At 37.1% G+C, this 22,956-nt stretch overlaps 4 protein-coding genes across 6 annotated transcripts; 3 read left to right on the forward strand and 1 right to left on the reverse strand.

Annotated features, from left to right (window-relative positions):
* Positions 1,253 to 9,884, forward strand: LOC18777853 (RNA polymerase II transcription factor B subunit 5). 2 transcript variants are annotated; one of them, XM_020564653.1, is made up of 3 exons: positions 1,253 to 1,271; positions 1,623 to 1,686; positions 9,599 to 9,883. In XM_020564653.1, the coding sequence occupies exons 2-3, from the start codon at positions 1,652 to 1,654 to the stop codon at positions 9,774 to 9,776; spliced, it is 213 nt and encodes a 70-aa protein (XP_020420242.1). In that variant the 5' UTR covers positions 1,253 to 1,271; positions 1,623 to 1,651; the 3' UTR covers positions 9,777 to 9,883. The 2 variants fall into 2 exon arrangements, with proteins under 2 accessions (XP_020420242.1, XP_007210944.1); XM_007210882.2 differs by lacking the exons at positions 1,253 to 1,271; positions 1,623 to 1,686 and adding an exon at positions 9,050 to 9,110 and having other exon boundaries at positions 9,599 to 9,884.
* On the forward strand, positions 11,701 to 16,109 carry LOC18777752 (RNA polymerase II transcription factor B subunit 5). Of its 2 annotated transcripts, XM_020564652.1 has the most exons (4): positions 11,701 to 12,083; positions 14,198 to 14,314; positions 15,117 to 15,175; positions 15,666 to 16,109. In XM_020564652.1, the coding sequence occupies exons 3-4, from the start codon at positions 15,141 to 15,143 to the stop codon at positions 15,841 to 15,843; spliced, it is 213 nt and encodes a 70-aa protein (XP_020420241.1). In that variant the 5' UTR covers positions 11,701 to 12,083; positions 14,198 to 14,314; positions 15,117 to 15,140; the 3' UTR covers positions 15,844 to 16,109. The 2 variants fall into 2 exon arrangements, with proteins under 2 accessions (XP_020420241.1, XP_007211160.1); XM_007211098.2 differs by lacking the exon at positions 14,198 to 14,314 and having other exon boundaries at positions 11,703 to 12,083.
* Positions 16,901 to 20,701, forward strand: LOC18777968 (ATP-dependent Clp protease proteolytic subunit-related protein 2, chloroplastic). The gene is made up of 9 exons (XM_007209367.2): positions 16,901 to 17,125; positions 17,247 to 17,290; positions 17,380 to 17,452; positions 18,513 to 18,633; positions 19,074 to 19,211; positions 19,301 to 19,417; positions 19,791 to 19,859; positions 19,968 to 20,063; positions 20,320 to 20,701. The coding sequence occupies exons 1-9, from the start codon at positions 17,052 to 17,054 to the stop codon at positions 20,455 to 20,457; spliced, it is 870 nt and encodes a 289-aa protein (XP_007209429.1). The 5' UTR covers positions 16,901 to 17,051; the 3' UTR covers positions 20,458 to 20,701.
* LOC18776289 lies at positions 21,116 to 21,658 on the reverse strand. Its single transcript, XM_007208765.1, has one exon. It carries the CDS (start codon positions 21,656 to 21,658, stop codon positions 21,116 to 21,118), a length of 543 nt encoding a protein of 180 aa, XP_007208827.1.

Raw genomic sequence — 22,956 nt, forward strand, 5'->3', positions numbered from 1 at the left:
GAATCGACAATGAGCTGCTTGTCCAACTATTCCAGCGCAGTTTGACCGGACCCGCGCTGACTTGGTTGATGAACACTGACCTAACTTTCCCATGAGGAGGGAAAACAAAATCCAAGTTGGGAGGATAACTTCACTTTCCCGCCAACTTTCCCATGGGCCAGTCAACGATTTCTCATGCATGAACTTACCAAACATGGGAAAACAATTGATTTCTCATCCCCAAGTCTCCTTTCCCATGAACCGAACGAGGCCTAACCCCAATAAACGCTGCAATCTCCGGGTTCTTATCTCCAATCTAAGGTCAGATTTGGTTGATTTGTAAAGGTTTTATTTTTTTTATTTTTTTGGGTATAAGCTGAGGAAACTTATGAATATTATTTGATTTATTTCGTTTAATATTACCCTTAATTTGATTTACTTAGCTAGATCGTTGTTCGTAGCTACTTCTCCTTTATTTTGTATCACAATTTACATAAAAATAAAAAACCGTAATTAAGATTTAAATTCAGTAATGAAGGCTTAGCTGCAATCCTTTGGAGTGGTGATTGCTACTTCTATATTGTTTCATTTCTCATATTAGTTGTTATACTTTTGTTCACTGGATGAGTTTGATGGTCGGGAAGTAGATGTGGGTTAAATTTGTTTTTTTTTTTGTTTTTTTTGATAAAAAAAGTTTAGGGGCAAACTCACAACTTTGAGTCAGTAGAATTTATGCATCAGTTAATTTACATGTTTAATTAGTTGAGTTTTTGACTCTTAATTTTATTTTTCTTAGTTTTTTTGTGTCAATTTTTTGCTTAATTATATATGTAATTCTTAATCAGTGTGACAATGTTATATTTATTCTAATGGTCAACAGTAGAAGTATGAATGCAAATAAAATTATCTGGAAAAAAAAAAACCCTTTTAAAAAGAAATAAAATAAATTATTTATTAATAAACAAAAGAAATTGAATAAAATAGAAAAGAGACTACGCTAAATACACTTTGAGAGGGTGACCCCAACCGAAACCCCTGGGGATAGACAGACAAAAGCTCCACCGACCTCTACAGCAGAGATATGTGTGCAAATGTTAACATCTTCAAGTTCGAAATTTGATATTGTTCGTTGCTTCTCCATGATTCGCCTTTTGTTTCTACCATCTATTTGGGCAATTTAAATATTTTTATTTAACTTTTTTGCTTCTTTTGGGACTTCTGGGTTTGCAGAAAGAGCTTGGAATCGTTGTTCTTCTGGGCGTGTAATTGTGTTTGTTCCTTGTACTGAACGGGTTAATGGGTTTGATCTAATTTGGGTTTATTTTGTTTCATATGCAGTTCATAACAGTTTTTTGTGTTTTCGCCATAATCTCTATGATATTATCTTTGCGTTAAAGAATTAGTTTAGGCACTGAATCCATCAAACACTGACTAAACATGTATATGGTTTAACAGAGACTGCTATGTCATTTAATGGAACTATTTTCATTGCTTTGATTAATTCTTTCTTGTGACGCGTAGGACTAGAATTTATACCATTAAGCTTTGGCTTAAGCATATCGTCTCTCTCTTCCTTTGTATGCTAAGGTTTAGGATCATTATAATCGAAGTATCTTGGTCTCATCTCTTGGTTTTTGTTGCAGTTCAGAATTTTTGAGGGTTTTGATACGAGATGGTGAACGCCACTAAAGGATTGTTCGTCTCTTGGTAAGATAATTGTATGAACTTTCTGTTGTGAATTTCTTAATTTTACGAAAACAAGCATGGGTTTCAAGGATATTTGGTTGCGGTTCCTCCTTTCCTTCACATATTATAAAACTATGTCAAAACATAATGATGAAAATATGAGAAGTTTAACATTTTGTATTGCTGATTGTCATTTGGTTTGACAGCTTTTCTCTTCTGGGTGTTAGTCTTGACCTTTTTTGTACTGGTAGCTCCAATAGAGGGTATGGTCATCATAGATTGACAATAATGTTTTTGAGTTGAAAGTGAGGCCTTGATTATGAAGCGTCTGGCTTGTGTAAATTCTATGATACAAAGAGCAATCCATCAATAGATTTTGATTTATCCAGGCATTCATTGCGTGTTGAATAGATCCAGCAGTTCCTAAAAGAGTAGTTTGAGTTGCTTCTTTTTCCCTTGTCAAGCTCTCTTTGTTTCCGAAACCAACCATTTGTAATTTACATTATACGCAACAGAAGCACCTGAAGTACTAAACGGAATAGGTATTAGTTTGGTAATGGTTGGAGCAGCAAACTCGGATTCGGCAAGAATCTCATTTTTTGGTAGTACGAAGGGGGAATTGGCCCAAAAATTGGATGGGGGTCAAGACGCAGTTGGGTGCCGGCGGCTGACTCAAGTGCCCCTCGAACCGCGCGAAATGGTCGCCTATTACACGGCTCAGGGTGTGTAACACATCTAATTGGAAGTGGAATGAAGATAATGCGCTTTACTCTTTCATTTGTAGCTGGATTAGCCCTTTGGCTGGGCTAACTTTCATATGTTCTGTTTAGTTTTTCACTAAGCCTCATCTGAGTGATATATACATAGCTCCTTGATTAGTTATCAAATAAAAATAAAATTCACTTTCTTTAATCACTTTCTCTCCCCGATCTCATTAGCTTAGTAGCAGCAGTGGAAGTCATAGTAGTTGTAGCAGAGTAAGCTAGAGCCAGAAGCTTTCCACCTACTACCATATGGAGAGCCAGTTCTCGTCATCCATTTATATGTGCGCCACCTTGCCTAGCATTTCTTACAGTTCGGATAGCAATATACCTTCAATTTCCAGATCCAGAGCATCTAATGTAAATTCGGATAACCATTTGCAGTTCTATTTCGTGAGCCATAGCCCGTAGATAAAGGGGGCTGGCTGTTCCTTAGGATGGGTTGGAAATATATATAGGATATAAGGATCGGGGAAGAGATTGTTAAGGTGGTTGAGTTACCCATAGTGGCTTTCGGTCAATCATGGTGCGAAGCGAAGTATTCGAGTGAAGAAAGAAGAGAGAGGGCATGCTTTGCTAGCGAACCAGTAGCACGATTGCAGTTCCTCGGTCTCAGTCCTGCGAGCGAAAGGTGCCAAGCTAAAGTAAGAGAATCCGCTGCAAGTGCAAGACCAGACGTTAATCAGGAAGCATACAGCAGCAAGCACACATCTTTGCGGCCTTTCTAAACCTTATTTATTATATTAAGCCGGTGTCAGCCTTTAGGTTTTTATCCCTAATCTTGAGTGTTGAACCATAGGTTCGGCACAAGAGAAATCTTTCTTAGACTCGGTTCGCCGTCAGTTTGCAAACTGCGGGTGGGTGCGAACAACTAGAGGCCCGTCCAGGAGGTTAGTTAAATAGAGGACCTAGAACGCCTTGGTGAATCAGACCCAGAGATCATGGCCAACAACGCCAGTCACCGAGGTAACGTGCTTACTCTCTATGATAGGGACAATGAAGAGTCTACTGGCTCTAACCACCAGCGGAATCCTACAGCCCCGGCAAAATAGCAACTTTCTAACGAGGTAGTTAGCCGTCAACTAGCTGAGATTGCCTGGATACTAGCACAATTGACCTCGCAGGTAGCCGAAATACCCTGGCTGCACCTGCTGCTCAAGGAACAAACCCTCCATCTACCACCCCGGCTCAGGGGACACAGATCCACAACCACAAAGCCAACAAAGAGTAGCAGATGCTAGACCTGTAGGCCCAGTACCCCCTTCAGTTCAGAATCAGCCCGCAGTTCCTGAACCTGTGGATCACTACGAGAAAGAGATCTGAAGAAAGCCTCATGCAGTACCGGCTGTGTCCTTGGCTCCCACTCCCATGAATCAGATAGCGCTATACGTCCCACCACAGCCGTCCGATCCTCTGATGGAGAAGATCAGTCGCCTTGAACGGGTAGTTAATAAATTGACTGGGGACGAGTATGATGTTTTAGATCTTGATAATCTCTCCCTATACCCCAAAGTAAGGATTCCGTACGGTTTTAAGTGGCCAGAGATGTATAATTATAACGGAACCGAATGCATAACAAAATAGGATAAAAAGAGGCTTACCTCGGAGCTTCAATTTTAAAGGCAGGATGTATGTCGGAACTCTACAGCCCATGGGAATCGACAATGAGCTACTTGTCCAACTATTCCAGCGCAGTTTGACCGGACCCGCGCTGACTTGGTTGATGAACACTGACCTAACTTTCCCATGAGGAGGGAAAACAAAATCCAAGTTGGGAGGATAACTTCACTTTCCCCCCAACTTTCCCATGGGCCAGTCAACGATTTCTCATGCATGAACTTACCAAATATGGGAAAACAATTGATTTCTCATCCCCAAGTCTCCTTTCCCATGAACCGAACGGGGCCTAACCCCAATAAACGCTGCAATCTACGGGTTCTTATCTCCAATCTAAGGTCAGATTTGGTTGATTTGTAAAGGTTTTTATTTTTATTTTTTTGGGTATAAGCTGAGGAAACTTATGAATATTATTTGATTTATTTCGTTTAATATTACCCTTAATTTGATTTACTTAGCTAGATCGTTGTTCATAGCTGCTTCTCCTTTATTTTGTATCACAATTTACATAAAAATAAAAAACCGTAATTAAGATTTAAATTCAGTAATGAAGGCTTAGCGGCAATCCTTTGGAGTGGTGATTGCTACTTCTATATTGTTTCATTTCTCATATTAGTTGTTATACTTTTGTTCACTGGATGAGTTTGATGGTCGGCAAGTAGATGTGGGTTAAAATTGTTTTTGTTTTTATTTTTTTTGATAAAAAAAGTTTAGGGGTAAACTCACAACTTTGAGTCAGTAGAATTTATGCATCAGTTAATTTACATGTTTAATCAGTTGAGTTTTTTACTCTTAATTTTATTTTTCTTAGTTTTTTTGTGTCAATTTTTTGCTTAATTATGTATGTAATTCTTAATCAGTGTGACAATGTTATATTTATTCTAATGGTCAACAGTAGAAGTATGAATGCAAATAAAATTATCTGGAAAAAAAAAATACCATTTTAAAAAGAAATAAAATAAATTATTTATTAATAAACAAAAGAAATTGAATAAAATAGAAAAGAGACTACGCTAAATACACTTTGAGAGGGTGACCCAACCGAAACCCCTGGGGATGGATAGACAAAAGCTCCACCGACCTCTGCAGCAGAGATATGTATGCAAATGTTAACATCTTCAAGTTCGAAATTTGATATTGTTCGTTGCTTCTCCATGATTCGCCTTTTGTTTCTACCATCTATTTGGGCAATTTAAATATTTTTATTTAACTTTTTTGCTTTTTTGGGACTTCTGGGTTCGCAGAAAGAGTTTGGAATCGTTGTTGTTTTGGGATCATAAAGCGTCTGGCTTGTGTAAATTCTATGATACAAAGAGCAATCCACCAATAGATTTTGATTTATCCAGGCATTCATTGCCTGTTGAATTGATCCAGCAGTTCCTAAAAGAGTAGTTTGAGTTCCTTCTTTTTCCCTGGTCAAGCCCTCTTTGTTTCCGAAACCAACCATTTGTAATTTACATTATACGCAACAGAAGCACATGAAGTACTAAACGGAATAGGTATTAGTTTGGTAATGGTTGGAGCAGCAAACTCGGATTCGGCAAGAATCTCATTTTTTGGTAGTACGAAGGGGGAATTGGCACAAAAATTGGATAGGGGTCAAGACGCAATCGGGCGCCGGCGGCTGACTCAAGTGCCCCCCGAACCGCGCGAAATGGTAGCCTATTACACGGCTCACGGTGTGTAACACATCTAATTGGAAGTGGAATGAAGATAATGCGCTTTACTCTTTCATTTGTAGCTGGATTAGCGCTTTGGCTGGGCTAACTTTCATCTGTTCTGTTTAGTTTTTCACTAAGCCTCATCTGAGTGATATATACATAGCTCCTTGATTACTTATCAAATAAAAATAAAATTCACTTTCTTTAATCACTTTCTCTCCCCGATCTCATTAGCTTAGTAGCAGCAGTGGAAGTCATAGTAGTTGTAGCAGAGTAAGCTAGAGCCAGAAGCGTTCCACCTACTACCATATGGAGAGCCAGTTCTCGTCATCCATTTATATGTGCGCCACCTTGCCTAGCATTTCTTACAATTCGGATAGCAGTATACCTTCAATTTCTAGATCCAGAGCATCTAATTTAAATTCGGATAACCATTTGCAGTTCTATTTCGTGAGCCATAGCCCGTAGATAAAGGGGGCTGGCTGTTCCTTAGGATGGGTTGGAAATATATATAGGATATAGGGATCGGGGAGGAGATTGTTAAGGTGGTTGAGTTACCCATAGTGGCTTTCGGTCAATCATGGTGCGAAGCGAAGTATTCGAGTGAAGAAAGAAGAGAGAGGGAATGCTTTGCCAGCGAACCAGTAGCACGATTGCAGTTCCTCGGTCTCAGTCCTGCGAGCGAAAGGTGCCAAGCTAAAGTAAGAGAATCCGCTGCAAGTGCAAGACCAGACGTTAATCAGGAAGCATACAACAGCAAGCACACATCTTTGCGGTCTTTCTAAACCTTATTTATTATATTAAGCCGGTGTCAGCCTTTAGGTTTTTATCCCTAATCTTGAGTGTTGAACCATAGGTTCGGCACAAGAGGAATCTTTCTTAGACTCGGTTCGCCGTCAGTTTGCAAACTGCGGGTGGGTGCGAACTACTAGAGGCCCGTCCAGGAGGTTAGTCAAAATAGAGGACCTAGAACGCCTTGGTGAATCAGACCCAGAGATCATGGCCAACAACGCCAGTCACCGAGGTAACTTGCTTACTCTCTATGATGGGGACAATGAAGAGTCTACTGGCTGTAACCACCAGCGGAACCCTACAGCCCCGGCAAATCAGCAACTTTCTAACGAGGTAGTTAGCCGTCAACTAGGTGAGATTGCCTGGATACTAGCACAATTGACCTCGCAGGTAGCCGAAATACCCTGGCTGCACCTGCTGCTCAAGGAACAAACCCTCCATCTACCATCCCGGCCCAGGGGACACAAATGCACAACCACAAAGCCAACCAAGAGTAGCAGATGCTAGACCTGTAGACCCAGTACCCCCTTCAGTTCAGAATCAGCCCGCAGTTCCTGAACCTATGGATCACTACGAGAAAGAGATCTGAAGAAAGCCTCCTGCAGTACCGGCCGTGTCCTTGGCTTCCACTCCCATGAATCAGATAGTGCCATACGTCCCACCACAGCCGTCCGATCCTCTGATGGAGAAGATCAGTCGCCTTGAACGGGCAGTTAATAAATTGACTGGGGACGAGTATGATGTTTTAGATCTTGATAATCTCTCCCTATACCCAAAGTAAGGATTCCGTACGGTTTTAAGTGGCCAGAGATATATAAGTATAACGGAACCGAATGCATAACAAAATAGGATAAAAAGAGGCTTACCTCGGAGCTTCAATTTTAAAGGCAGGATGTATGTCGGAACTCTACAGCCCATGGGAATCGACAATGAGCTACTTGTCCAACTATTCCAGCGCAGTTTGACCGGACCCGCGCTGACTTGGTTGATGAACACTGACCTAACTTTCCCATGAGGAGGGAAAACAAAATCCAAGTTGGGAGGATAACTTCACTTTCCCCCCAACTTTCCCATGGGCCAGTCAACGATTTCTCATGCATGAACTTACCAAACATGGGAAAACAATTGATTTCTCATCCCCAAGTCTCCTTTCCCATGAACCGAACGGGGCCTAACCCCAATAAACGCTGCAATCTCCGGGTTCTTATCTCCAATCTAAGGTCAGATTTGGTTGATTTGTAAAGGTTTTATTTTTTATTTTTTTGGGTATAAGCTGAGGAAACTTATGAATATTATTTGATTTATTTCGTTTAATATTACCCTTAATTTGATTTACTTAGCTAGATCGTTGTTCATAGCTGCTTCTCCTTTATTTTGTATCACAATTTACATAAAAATAAAAAACCGTAATTAAGATTTAAATTCAGTAATGAAGGCTTAGCTGCAATCCTTTGGAGTGGTGATTGCTACTTCTATATTGTTTTATTTCTCATATTAGTTGTTATACTTTTGTTCATTGGATGAGTTTGATGGTCGGCAAGTAGATGTGGGTTAAATTTGTTTTTGTTTTTGTTTTTTTTGATAAAAAAAAGTTTAGGGGCAGACTCACAACTTTGAGTCAGAAGAATTTATGCATCAGTTAATTTACATGTTTAATCAGTTGAGTTTTTGACTCTTAATTTTATTTTTCTTAGTTTTTTTGTGTTAATTTTTTGCTTAATTATATATGTAATTCTTAATCAGTGTGACAATGTTATATTTATTCTAATGGTCAACAGTAGAAGTAAGAATGCAAATAAAATTATCTGGAAAAAAAAAAAACCTTTTAAAAAGAAATAAAATAAATTATTTATTAATAAACAAAAGAAATTGAATAAAATAGAAGAGAGACTACGCTAAATACACTTTGAGCGGGTGACCCCAACCGAAACCCCTGGGGACGGACAGACAAAAGCTCCACCGACCTCTGCAGCTAAGATATGTATGCAAATGTTAACATCTTCAAGTTCGAAATTTGATATTGTTCGTTGCTTCTCCATGATTCGCCTTTTGTTTCTACCATCTATTTGGGCAATTTAAATATTTTTATTTAACTTTTTTGCTTCTTTTGGGACTTCTGGGTTCGCAGAAAGAGCTTGGAATCGTTGTTCTTCTGGGCGTGTAATTGTGTTTGTTCCTTGTACTGAACGGGTTAATGAGTTTGATCTAATTTGGGTTTATTTTGTTTCATATGCTGTTCATAACAATTTTTTGTGTTTTCGCCATAATCTCTATGATATTATATTTGCGTAAAAGAATTAGTTTAGGCACTGAATCCATCAAACACTGACTAAATATGTATATGGTTTAACAGAGACTGCTATGTCATTTAATGGAACTATTTTCATTGCTTTGATTAATTCTTTCTTGTGACGGGTAGGACTAGAATTTATACCATTAAGCTTTGGCTTAAGCATATTGTCTCTCTCTTCCTTTGTATGCTAAGGTTTAGGATCATTATAATCGAAGTATCTTGGTCTCATCTCTTGGTTTTTGTTGCTGTTGTTGCATTTCAGAATTTTTGAGGGTTTTGATACGACATGGTGAACGCCACTAAAGGATTGTTCGTCTCTTGGTAAGATAATTGTATGAACTTTCTGTTGTGAATTTCTTAATTTTACGAAAACAAGCATGGGTTTCGAGGATATTTGGTTGCAGTTCCTCCTTTCCTTCACATATTATAAAACTATGTCAAAACATAATGATGAAAATATGAGAAGTTTAACATATTGTATTGCTGATTGTCATTTGGTTTGACAGCTTTTCTCTTTTGGGTGTTAGTCTTGACCTTTTTTGTACTGGTAGCTCCAATAGAGGGTATGGTCATCACAGATTAACAATAATGTTTTTGAGTTGAAAGTGAGGCCTTGATTATGAAGCTTCTGGCTTGTGTAAATTCTATGATACAAAGAGCAATCCACCAATAGATTTTGATTTATCCAGGCATTCATTGCCTGTTGACTTGATCCAGCTGTTCCTAAAAGAGTAGTTTGAGTTGCTTCTTTTTCCCTCGTCAAGCTCTCTTTGTTTCCGAAACCAACCATTTGTAACTCTCTTGTGCAGCGACATACCTATGGCGCAATTCATCATCAATTACAACAATACACTGCCCCCTTCACAACAATTCATAATACATGTCTTGGATAGTACTCACCTGTTTGTGCAGCCCCATGCAGCTGAAATGATAAGAAGCGCCATTTCCGAATTTAGAGATCAGAATTCTTATGAGAAGCCTACTTGAATCCTTTAGATTTAGAGACCAAATTGGTCACATTGTATTTGTATCTTGGTTTATTGTGTCCATGTATCAAATCTCCCTTCCAGCTCTGTCACCTGTAGCTCTTATTTGAACACATTGAAGTAAGCCACAGAGCTTTTTGAAAAAAATTGGTTGACGTTGTTCCGATTTATTTAGTCGCACACACATTTGCTTCTAAACTGGTTGTGCAAGGATAATGGGTTCCTTTCCTTTGCAATTGCTTGTGAATCTAATGAGATTGGATGATTTAATTCTAAACTACCAAATTAAGATTTTGTCTGCTACTGTTGTGCTCCTTGATGACACTGGTTATTATAATGGAAAATGCAATTTCTATTTTATTTTTCATAGGTTACATTTTTATGAAGAAAAAAGAAACGAAGAAGAACGGAAGAAAAGATTCTAAAACATTTATACCCATTGTGTCGCCAGCCGTGGTTCTCGAACAGACGACCTTAACTATAAAGGCCTAACGGTCTGCCAACTGAGCTGGACATGCTGTTGTAGTTTAAATTACGCACTATTCTTATTTATAGAGTCCCACATTGGGCTATTATAATAGTTATTTACACCTTAAAAATAGGGGTGCTATTGATAATAACACCAAGACCTTTGGGATAAAACCCCACACCTATAAGAGCATTTTCAGCAGCTAAGGCTGGGCTCCGGCTGGGGGGGGGGGGGGGGGGGGGGGGGTTAAACAAAAAAAAGGGTTTCCAAAAAAAAAAAATTCCCCGGGAAAATGGGGGGGACCCAAAAAAATGGGGGGGCCCAAGGGAAGGGGGGCCCAAGGGGAGGGTGGAAATCACAGGGTAAATCCCCTGCGATTCGACCCTGGTGCCAAATTTTTTAAATAGCCCCCGTGGCGCGCGCTAGGCTCTCCGATCATATTTTGTCCAGCAATCCAACAGTAGGCAATGTTTGTGCAATAAAAAAATGAAATAAAAAGGATAAAAATACCAAAAAATGTACTAATCTTTCCTCTCTATACCTTATTTCCATTTTCAAATGTCTTTGTCTTTTTACTTTCATTTATTTTTATATTACTCCATTTACTTAAGTTTACAATGTAAATAAGGAAGTACCCCCCATTTGGATTCAAATAAAAATACTAGAAAATCAAATTCCCACCAAATCAAAATATGAAAAATCGGTTTTAGTGCAAAATACAATTTAGGCTAAAAATGATGGCTCATTATGTCAATATATACTTCATATTAAAATTCTATAAAATCAAGTTTTCTTATTTGATGTGTAAGGAATAAAGGCCGCCAAAAATTATCTTGAGAAAATGATTATTCAGAAAAATCATTTTTCATACTTAGTCAATATTGCACCTACGCTACAAAAATTCTGGGTCCGCTAATGTCTATAAATACCAACCAATACTCTTCACTTTTAACACCAAATCCTCATACTTTTTTTTTTCCTATAAATACCAACCAATACAACTAATAAAATAAAATCATATCAAAAAATATTATCCAATATGAATAGTATTGACACATAGAAACCCAAAAATCTTATCCGAAAATATTATCCAAATTAATTGTTTAAGTAAAAACAGTTGTGGAAAAAACAAAAAAATGAATAGTATTTGCTATGGCAAAGGGCAACTGCTGGAAACACATTTTGCTCGGGGGGCTAGGGTAGCCACTATTCACCTGAATAGTAGCTGCCCTAGGGCTCCCCTTACCATGGCAAGGGGCAAACTGCTAGAAATGCTCTAATAGCCAAAAGGAAATCTATTGAATTTAGGTGGCTAAGTTGGGGACAATATCGATGCTAGTGGTGGACCAATGCGGGATTTGGTACTAGCATTGCATAGTGCTGGTGGGGTAATCCTACGAGAGTTAGGTACCAACACGCATTAGTGTGAGTGGTGGCCCTATGCATTGGTTCGGTGTACCAACACGCATAAAATAGAGGCCCACTACTAACAGCACCCGAGGCCTTTTGTACAAAATTTATTCGCATATCCGCATCTTTTCGTATTAAATTATATTTTTAATTTCTTTTTAAAATCTGGCGAAACAAAGAAAAAAGAAAGAGAACCTTTTACCCAGAAAAAAGAAAAAAAAGAGAGAACAAGTGTTGCCGGCTCAAGCGGATCCCGCCTCAGTCTATTTCTTCTTCCTCTTTCCCAAGCTCTCAACTTCCTATCTCTGTTTGCGCGAAAGTGGCAGTCTCGTTTCACCCGACCACTTCTACTCCAAGCTTTCAGCCCCAAGCTAGACTCGCTCCTCCTCTCAGGTTCTCTCCCGCGTGGGTTAAAGCTTCAATATTTAGGTACTCACTGCCTCTCTTGTTAGATAATTTTGGTCTTCTTTTCTGCGACGTATCAATAATTAATTTGCTTTTTTATTTTATTTTTTATTTTATAACGAAACTAAGGAACTTTTGGAACTAAAAACCCCAACTTGACGGTTGAGTTCTACGGCAAAGTTAATAAGAGCCTTCAATCCAGATAACTAAATTATGGGCTTGTATACATTTGTTTAATCCTTCCGAATTTTGATAGTTTTGTGCCAAAAGTTAGCGTATATCCAATATATTGGTTGTAAATATCCTAGTGCAGCTAACTCCAATATGGTGTTTGAATGAGGTTCTTGTGTGCTGGTTTCCTAAAAATTTATCTGTTTGAATTTTGGGCAACGCGGCAACAATGAGATTGTTTATTTGTTTGTTGTATTATCTAATATAATGAGATTGTTTATTTATTTGTTTGTTGTATTATCTAATATAATGAGATTGTTTATTTATTTGTTTGTTGTATCATCTTAGACTTGTTTCTTTGTTCCTCAATGAAGTATCGTTGAGAGACTGCAAGGATGTGGCTGATTACAGCCTATAATCACAAAATAAAAACTGAGGTTGGCTTGTTTCTGTTGTATGGTAAAAATTAAATGTTTGTTCTATTTTTGACATGCCATCTAATTTGTTATATTCTTCCCTTCTTTGATATGAAGCCTTCTTTAGTATACTATTTTTCAGGAAAATAAATATGCTCAATTTGGTTTGATTCTTTTGAAATAAACAGAATAAGTTACAATTTAGCATGTTAACTTTTTTTTTATCTGAGAGACTTGTGGAATGCTCTAGTAATTCATTACAGTTAATTTCATATGAATTGGACATACAGTTTGTTGACCTAGAAGGTTATAGGTACATGTTATAAAATTAGATATGAAACACATCTAGGCATGGCCCTTTATTTTGTGTATCACCAGCAAGGAGGCTTGCAGTCCACTCATGCTGATTATTTGAACCAATTTCCTTTTACATCTCTCTTGAAGCTTTCTTCTTTGTGTTTTTTATCCAAATATTTCAAATGATCCTGTGCATTTAGTATTTGATTTCTATTGTCAATTAGTACTATTTGTAGTAGCGGTCCTTATATATCGTATTAACAATCGAAAGATGGTCGAAAGAAAAAATCTCTATTTGACAGGGCTTCTTCCTATACCTATGAATTTCATTGGACCCAGAAATGATACATTGGAAGAATCTTTTGGGTAGCTAGATACAAAATAAGAAATAAAAGTAGATCAAATTGACATCTTAAGTCAAATTTTTTGAGTGGATTTCAACTTAATGGAGTTTTAGTGGAATCCCATTTTGATTGTGTTTCCCTAAGAAATCTTCTGTTTTCTGGGAATGTAGTACCGGGAACGTGTTATCTTCATTTGGCAGAATATAGAGGAAGAGTTTGGCAATCAGATTTTGGCAACAATGCTGATGTAGTACAGCCCGTAGGTATTAGATTAAGCACTTGAACAATCGAACAGAGAAGAATATAAGAGATCGAAGAGAAGAAATATAGATCGAAAAGACGAGATAAAGGGCAGAAACAGTAGAACAAAGATGAATATCGGAAATCGAGGAGAAGAAAATATAGACCGAAGGGACAAAATCAGAGAGTTCTAGGAAAAGGTTTACTCAACATTCAAATCTGAATTTTAAAGAACTAAATGGGGTTATTTATAGCAAACTAAAACCTATAAATAATAGGATAAAAACCCCTTGCTTAAACAGAAATCCTAATTGACCAAAAAAAAAAAACAGAAATCCTAACCCAAATAAAATAGGAAACTTAAAACTAGAAATATGGAAATCTGGAAAAGTAGAAATCCTACTAGTAATTGGAAAACTAGAGAATCTAGGAAACAAACAAATACATTAGGAAACTAAATAAATTTAGGTCATACGCGTCCTGCATCAAATGCTGTACCTTGACACTATTGATTCTTCCAAAAGGCTTTATATATATATATATATATATATATATATATATCAATGGTCCTCGTGGAGATGTGAGCTATCAGATTTTCATGATGATTATACTTCTTTCTTGATAATTTTTTTCCATGTTCCATATATCTGAAACTTGCACCATTTTGCAGCTTACTCCAAGCATGGCTATCTATGATACTATGCAGAGCTTATAGAGTTCCGTTGGCACCCATTGTGTGGGCTATGCCTTTAATTTAGCAGCCTTTCTTCTTGCAGCTGGAGAAAAGTTAATAGTACTGAATCCAAGTTGATAAAATCCTTAGTACTAATGTTCATCACGAAGGTGATGAACGCAAGTTTTTTTCTTTTTGCCTCAGAAGTTAATACAGCTAAATAGTGCTGTGATGATGTGGTATAATGTGGGGGAATCTAATTTTCTGTAGAAAATGACTGATGATGGCCTTTCATGTCCATTTTGTTGCTATCTGAGCTCTTCTCACACATGCTATTTAGCAACCCCTGTACATTAATGATTTGATGCATTATCTTCATGTTCGATGTGACTTAAAAGGATTGTTGCTTTGATCTATTGAATAAAAATAATATATATTAAAAAATTCAAATATATTATATAGTGTCCGAACTTTTTAGTTGTAACTTGCGAAAAAATTTCCGAATAAAACATGTACATATTTTATTCGTATTTTTCCCGTTCCGTATTTTACTTACTATGAAAGAATGTGAGAGGCTAAGATTATTTCTTACTTGTTGTAAAAAAAAATGCAAGATGGTGAATCCATCTTCTATTATATTTGCGTAAAAGAATTAGTTATTAGTTTAGGCACTGAATCCATCAAACACTGGCTAAATATGTATATGGTTTAACAGATACTGCTTTGTTATGTAATGGAACTATTTTCATTACTTTGATTAATTCTTTCTTGTGACGCTTAGGACTAGAAGTTATACCATTAAGCTTTCGCTTAGCATATCATCTCTCTCTTCCTTTGTATGCTAAGGTTTAGGATCATTATAATCGAAGTATTTTGGTCTCATCTCTTGGTTTTTGTTGCTGTTGTTGCATTTCAGAATTTTTGAGGGTTTTGATACGAGATGGTGAACGCCACTAAAGGATTGTTCGTCTCTTGGTAAGCTAATTGTATGAACTTTCTGTTGTGCATTTCTTAATTTTACAAAAACAAGCATGGGTTTCGAGGATATTTGGTTGCGGTTCCTCCTCTCCTTCACATATTATAAAACTATGTCAAAACATAATAACGAAAATATGAGAAGTTTAACATTTTGTATTGCTGATTGTCATTTGGTTTGACAGCTTTTCTCTTTTGGGTGTTAGTCTTGACCTTTTTTGTACTGGTAGCTCCAATGGAGGGTATGGTCATCACAGATTGACAATAATGTTTTTGAGTTGAAAGTGAGGCCTTGATTATGAAGCTTCTGTGGCTTGTGTAAATTCTATGATACAAAGAGCAATCCACCAATAGATTTTGATTTATCCAGGCATTCATTGCCTGTTGAATTGATCCAGCAGTTCCTAAAAGAGTAGTTTGAGTTGCTTCTTTTTCCCTCGTCAAGCCCTCTTTGTTTCCGAAACCAACCATTTGTAACTCTCTTGTGCAGCGACATACCTATGGCGCAATTCATCATCAATTACAACAATACACTGCCCCCTTCACAGCAATTCATAATACATGTCTTGGATAGTACTCACCTGTTTGTGCAGCCCCATGCAGCTGAAATGATAAGAAGCGCCATTTCCGAATTTAGAGATCAGAATTCTTATGAGAAGCCTACTTGAATCCTTTAGATTTAGAGACCAAATTGGTCACATTGTATTTGTATCTTGGTTTATTGTGTCCATGTATCAAATCTCTCTTCCAGCTCTTTGTCAAGTGTAGCTCTTATTTGAACACATTGAAGTGAGCCACAGAGCTTTTTGAAAAAAATTGGTTGACGTTCTAAACTGGCTGTGCAAGGATAATGGGTTCTTTTCCTTCGCTTGCTTGTGAATCTAATGCGATTGGATGATTTAATTCTGAACCACCAAATTAAGATTTTGTCTGCTACTGTTGTGCTCCTTGATGACTCTGGTTATTATAATGGAAAATGCAATTTCTATTTTATTTTTTATAGATATCAACTTGGGTTCTGGGAAAAAAAAAAAACGAAGAAGAATATAAGAAAAGGTTCTCGAAAAGTTTGTACTCATTGTCGCCAACCGTGGTGCTCGAACAAATGACCGAAACGATAAATGCCTTGCGCCCTGTCAACTGAGCTGGACATGCTCTAGTCGTCAAATAACGCATCATTCTTATTTATAGAGTCCCACATTGGGCTAGTATATTAGTAATTTACACTTTAAATATAGGAGTATTATTGCTAATATCACCAAGGCCTTTGGAATAAAACCCCACGCCTATAATAACCAAAAGGAAATCTATTAGATTTAGGTGGCTAAGTTGGAGACAATATCGATGCTAGTGGTGGGCCTATGCAGTATTTGGTACTAGCATTGCATAGTGCCGGTGGGGTAATCCTACAAGAATTCAGTACCAACACTCATTAGTGTGAGGGGTGGCCCTATGCATTGGTTTAGTGTACCAACACGCATAAAATAGAGGCTGGGCCTATGCAGTATTTGGTACTAGCATTGCATAGTGCCGGTGGAGTAATCCTACAAGAATTCAGTACCAACACGCATTAGTGTGAGGGGTGGCGCTATGCATTGGTTCAGTGTACCAACACGCATAAAATAGAGGCCCACTACTAATAGCATTGAGGCCTTTTGTAAAAAAATTATTCGCATTTCCGCATCTTTTCGTATTAAATTACATTTTTAATTTCTTTTTAAAATCTGGCGAAACAAAGAAAAAGGCAACCTCTACTCTACCCAGAAAAAAAGAAAAAGAAAAGAGAACAAGTGTTGCCGGCTCTAGCGGATCCCGCCTCAGTCTATTTCATCTTCCTCTATCCCAAGCTCCCAACTTCCTATCTCTGTTTGCGAAAATGGCAGTCTCTTTTCACCCGACCACTTCTACTCCAAGCTTTCAGCCCCAAGCTAGACTCGCTCCTCCTCTCAGGTTCTCTCCCACATGGGTTTTGCTGCTTTTCTCTCCCTTTTCTTCTTTAATTAATTTTTAAAATCAAGAAAACAAGATAAATGAATGTTTTTAATTGTAATCAGCAATTTGTATTCCACAGTTGTGCAACAAAGCATTATTCAGGGTTAAAGCTTCAATCTTTAGGTACTCACTGCCTCTCTTGTTAGATAATTTTGGTCTTCTTTTCTGCGACGTTTCAATAATTGATTTGCTTTTCTTTTAACAAAACTAAGGAACTTTTGGAGCTAAAAACCCCAACTTGACGGTTGAGTTCTATGGCAAAGTTAATAAGAGCCTTCAATCCAGGTAACTAAATTATGGGCTTGTATACATTTCTTTAATCCTTCCGAATTTTTATGGTTTTGTGCCAAAAGTTAGCGTATATCCAATATATTGGTGGTGCCCACTTAAAACTTTTTTAAGAGTATTAACAGGGTGTAATTATCCTAGTTCTGCTAAGGCAATCCTGCTTTCATTAAACTTCATTATGGTGTTTGAATGAGTTTCTTGTGTACTGGTTTCCTAAAAATTTCTCCGTTTGAATTTTGGGCTATGCGGCAACAATGAGATTGTTTATTTGTTTGTTGTATTATCTAATATAGGGGAGTTTTAACCATAACAAGACACTCAAAATCGTGAATCTTAGACTTGTTTCTTTGTTCCTCAATGAAGTATCATTGTGGGATTGCAAAGATGTGGCTGATTATAGTCTATAATCACAAAATGAAAACTGAGGCTGGCTTGTTTCTGTTGTATGGTAAAAATTATAATTGTTTGTTCTATTCTTGACATGCCATCTAAGGTGTTATATTCTTCCCTTCTTTGGTACGAAGCCTTCATTGTTTTCAATGATATCTCAAATATGTGTATATCCATGCATGTATCATGTATGCGGTGTAAGGCTACATTATGTATATCTTAGAATTATTATTTTCTGAATAATAAGTGGTATATCCCTGATATTTGCTGTATGTTACTTGTTATCCTCCCGCCTTAGAGATGAGAAGTGCAAATTCATATTTTTAGGAGCATAACTTATCCTCATTACTAGGTTAGTGCCCACTCTGTTGTCAGTTTAAAATTTATATTTACAAGTATCCTGAAATCCTGGTGGATGGGGAAGCTAATGATTGTGATTCGTTTTTATTACTGTTGCATTAGTTATTATTGTTCTCTAACTGAGTCTTTAGTCTACCATTTTTCACGAAAATAAATATGCTTAATTTGGTTTGATTCTTTTGAAATAAACAGAATAAGTTACAATTCTGCATGATAACTTTTTATTTATTTATCTGAGAGGTGTTTAAATTACTAAATCAGTATGTTAAAGCATGGATGATGCATCTCTATGTTTGAACTTTTTCAGGACACGTAACCAAAGACCATCACGAGCGCGAATTGGAATGATGCCTATAGGGACACCAAAGGTGCCCTATAGAACTCCTGGTGAGGGAACTTGGCAATGGGTTGATTTGTGGAATGCTCTAGTAAGTCATTACAGTTAATTTCATATGAATTGGACATGCAGTTTGTTGACATAGAAGGTTATAGGTACATGTTATAAAATTAGATATGAAACACATCTAGGGATGACCCTTTATTTGTGTATTGGTAGCAAGGAGGCATGCAGTCCACTCATGCGGATTATTTGAACCAATTTCCTTTACATCTCTGTTGAAGCCTTTTTCTTTGTATTTTTTTTATCCAAATATTTCAAATGATCCTGTGCATTTAGTATTTGATTTCTATTTTCAATTCCAAATCTTCCCTAAACCTATCTTGGTAGCTAGATAAAAAAAAAATTTAAAAGTAGATCAACTTGACATCTTAAGTCAACTTTTTTGAGTGGATTTCTCTTAATGGAGTTTTAATGGAATCCCATTTTATTGTGTTTCTCTAAAAAATCTTCTGTTTTCTGGGAATGCAGTACCGAGAACGTGTTATCTTCATTGGGCAGAATATAGATGAAGAGTTTAGCAATCAGATTTTGGCAACAATGCTGTACCTTGACACTATTGATTCTTCCAAAAGGCTTTATATGTATATCAATGGCCCTGGTGGAGATGTGAGTATCAGATTTTCATGATGATTATACTTCTTTCTTGATAATCTTTTTCCATGTTTCATATATCTGAAACTTGCACCATTTTGCAGCTTACTCCGAGCATGGCTATTTATGATACTATGCAGAGCTTAAATAGTCCCGTTGGCACCCATTGTGTGGGCTATGCCTATAATTTAGCAGCCTTTCTTCTTGCAGCTGGAGAAAAGGTAATAGTACTGAATCCAAGTTGATAACGTCCTTCATACTAATGCTCATCACGAAGGTGGTGAACACAAGTTTTTTGTTTTTGCCTCAGAAGTGCAGAAGTTAATACAGCTAAGTAGTGCTGTGATGATGTGGTATAATGTGGGGGAATCTAATTTTCTATAGAAAATGACTGATGATGGCCTTTCATGTCCATTTTGTTGCTATCCGAGCTCTTTCTTTCACACGTGCAATTTAGCAACCCCTGTACATTAATGATTTGATGCATTATCTTTATGTTCAGTGTGACTTAAAAGGATTGTTGCTTTCATCTATTTCTAACTAAGATTGTTGAACTCTGAAATTCCACCTTTTTAAAATTTCTGCTTTGCTTAGGGCAATCGATTTGCAATGCCACTATCAAGGATTGCGCTACAATCTCCTGCCGGGGCTGCTCGTGGTCAGGTATTACTGCTTCCTGTCTTGCCATGAAAAGCTGCGATATATACCTTTCATGTTTGTAGATTTTTGGTCCTTGTGGTGTTCACGAATCTTTACAAAATCTTGTGGCAGGCTGATGACATACAAAATGAAGCAAATGAACTTCTCAGAATCAAAGATTACCTTTATAACGAGTTGGCTAAGAACACTGGCCAGCCAGTTGAAAAGGTTAGCTAGTTTGACAAGTAAAACCTATAATCGCTTTTGGGTTAGGTGGTTTTATGACCACATTAAGCGTTGTTACTTATCGGTTTCAATAAGTGATGCACAAGCTTGATGAATTACCATTTACAAGATTAAGCATTATAAGTTATTGTTTCTTAGTCTGAAGTTGAATGATGACAAACTTTAGACATCACCTGAACAAAAGATGCCTGTGTTGATCTTGGATTCAATTTTGATATTCTGAACTGTTTATATGCAGATTAACAAAGACTTAGGTCGGATGAAGCGGTTTAATGCACAGGAGGCTCTAGAGTATGGGCTCATTGATCGTGTAGTTAGGCCACCTCGTATTAAGGCTGATGCACCTCCCAAGGATGCGGGAACAGGTCTTGGTTAGTTTAACTGTTGCTCGTCTGGGAAATTTAATGATGGTAGCTATATAGTGTTCAAAATGTTTCTGAAGTTCATTTTTATGTTCATGTAGTATTCTACTTAACCATAATTGTTGCATAGAATTTTTGTCCCTTTGATCTTTCGAAGGAAGAAAACACATGAAGTATTTTGGAAATAACTATTTGCTAAAAAAAGTGTATCATTTTTACTCACAGGTTTGTCCATTAAAGTTGCATAGAGAAGAAAAATATATAGATTCATCTATTGTGTGGTCGAATTCTCTTTTTCCATTGACTATCTAATGAGGGGCAGTGAAAGCGGTATTATTTACGAAGAGTCTCCACCAAAAAGGGGATTATAAGATGAATAGCAATATAGAAATCAGTTATGGTCTTGAAGATAATAAAGTCTTAAGAAAGGTACACATTATAGGGCAGAGAATGAAAGAGAGAGAGAGAGAGAGAGAGAGAGAGAGAGAGAGAGACAAAGGAAAAGAAAAGTAAGTTTGTATTATTTTCTTGAGTTTTGCTACATACAGAGGTTAAACTACAAATTTGATTATTTTTGTTTGTATGAGCTAATTTTGCTCTCCAAGTTTCATCTATCTTCTTGATAAATTTGAGGGTAATCTGTCTACATCTGTAAGGGGTTGTAGTACTTTTTCACAAGTAGCTAAACTGCAAAGGATTGGAGAGACTATCCCTTAGCCTCTCTTCCTTCCATCCCTTGTTAACCTTATCAATGAAGTCTTCGATTCTTTTCTCCAAATTACTGTTGTGTTCATCCATGTCTCCCCAACCAACCTCGTCATCGCTACCATTGTCGTCGTCATCTTCGTTGTAACCATCAGAATCAAAGCTATAATCTTCACTTTCGTCATCAACACAGTCACTGCCATTTTCATAACCATCCAGATTCAAGTATTTATCACTCTTTGTATCCTCAACATCATTGTCTGCGTCTTCTTCTGGTTCATACTGATGATATAGGAAAGGTATGATACTGTCAACTTCCCCGGAAGATGACCTGTGACTTCCAACAATGATGGCGACGATGATGATGTTAAATAGTGAAAACACAAACAGAGGATTGGATGAGAAATGAAGACTCTCTTTCGAGATTGATTGCAGCAAAGAGCTGAGGACAAGAGCAGCCGCCATGAAGAGTAGGAGAAAGACAGTTCCTGGTACCCCAACAACCCTCATGCCCTGGTTTAAACAAACAGGTGTGATTGTGATAGTATAATGCTGAAGTCTCCTCTGTGAAGGGATTATAATTTATAGAGTTTAGAGCTTTTTGCACCAACCTATTTGTTTTAGGTGGTTTTCCCGGAAAGTTTGATAAAGTTTGGTAGCGTATATTATGGTTAAGTAATGAAAACTTCCAAGCATAATTTAGCCCCTAATTTTCTGGATTTCCAGAAAACATGAGGCCTCCTGTAATGAGTTCTCTAGCTAAAATCTGACCCTGTCTTAGAACCCACCTAGAAAAGGACAAGCCAAAAGTCCAAGTTTCACCCATTTCACAGTTGTGTGTAATTTAGGCAAACATAAAATTAATCAAGACAATACAAATTTGAAGTATGTGTTGGGTGAACCAAAGTCATCCTGATCATTAGTTTAATATGTTTTAATATCTCAATAATGGTATTATTTTGGTTATCTTCACAAGAAATGGGTCAGAATTTTGAAACCCTGGCATTATTCATGGATGTAAATCAACTATATCACACTCTGGTATTGGACAAGCCAATTTGAGCAGAACATTAGTGGAGATGGCTTTGAAAAAGTGACTTGGAGATGTTGATATCTGATTACTTCTACGTTTGGATATAAAACACAATTTCTGGGAAACTTCATTGGAGGCTTTTTCTAGGCTCTTGAAAAAAAAAATTACAAAAAACAAAAAAGGGAAGAAGAAGAAACTTCCTAGGCATTGACCTTAAGATTTATTTATTTATTTATTTTTTTTTGGGGGGTGGTTTTTTGCATGAAACTTCTTGGAGATGAGGAAACATCCCAAGATTCTGGGATGATTTGAAGTGGACGGATTGAGAAAAGAAGAAAAAATGCAAGTATAGCTGACACAGAAATGTGTTTTTGTTTGTTGCAATGGAAACACACGCTTTGGGGTGATACAGAGCCAGGGAGATGGACTAAATAGAATTGACCGTGAGTGGTTCTTTCAATCTGATTTGTTTAATTCCATTGTTGATATCACTTTATAAATCTCAATGCCAATGGTGAATTCTTGATGTTGACGACAGTTGACTTTGAGTTGAGCTCACTGACCGTTTAACAAATGAAAGAGACATGAAATCTTTTTAAGGAAAAACAATCCAAAGTCACTGTTCTGTTCTCAGGCACCAAAGTTTTAAATGGGCAGAGAGGTTACCTAAATTCCTGTCTTCAACCTTCATCTGACCAAGTCAAAGGGATGAAAGCTGAGTTTTACAGAGTTGCTACCATTTTTATTTTGCAGAAGTTAAAACCATTGCTGAGTT

This window comes from Prunus persica, chromosome G5 (genome assembly GCF_000346465.2).
Source record: "Prunus persica cultivar Lovell chromosome G5, Prunus_persica_NCBIv2, whole genome shotgun sequence".
Lineage (NCBI taxonomy): Eukaryota > Viridiplantae > Streptophyta > Magnoliopsida > Rosales > Rosaceae > Prunus > Prunus persica.

What these genes read in the sequence shown, in the direction of transcription:
- LOC18777853 (XM_020564653.1), top strand. Translation starts at nt 1,652, where the DNA reads ATGGTGAACGCCACTAAAGGATTGTTCGTCTCTTG. An exon ending in AAAGGATTGTTCGTCTCTTG is followed by an intron (nt 1,687 to 9,598) that starts GTAAGATAATTG and finishes TCTCTTGTGCAG; the next exon opens with CGACATACCTATGGCGCAAT.
- LOC18777752 (XM_020564652.1), top strand. Translation starts at nt 15,141, where the DNA reads ATGGTGAACGCCACTAAAGGATTGTTCGTCTCTTG. An exon ending in AAAGGATTGTTCGTCTCTTG is followed by an intron (nt 15,176 to 15,665) that starts GTAAGCTAATTG and finishes TCTCTTGTGCAG; the next exon opens with CGACATACCTATGGCGCAAT.
- LOC18777968 (XM_007209367.2), top strand. Translation starts at nt 17,052, where the DNA reads ATGGCAGTCTCTTTTCACCCGACCACTTCTACTCCAAGCTTTCAGCCC. An exon ending in TCAATGGCCCTGGTGGAGAT is followed by an intron (nt 19,212 to 19,300) that starts GTGAGTATCAGA and finishes ACCATTTTGCAG; the next exon opens with CTTACTCCGAGCATGGCTAT. An exon ending in TTCTTGCAGCTGGAGAAAAG is followed by an intron (nt 19,418 to 19,790) that starts GTAATAGTACTG and finishes TGCTTTGCTTAG; the next exon opens with GGCAATCGATTTGCAATGCC.
- LOC18776289 (XM_007208765.1), bottom strand. Translation starts at nt 21,658, where the DNA reads ATGAGGGTTGTTGGGGTACCAGGAACTGTCTTTCTCCTACTCTTCATG.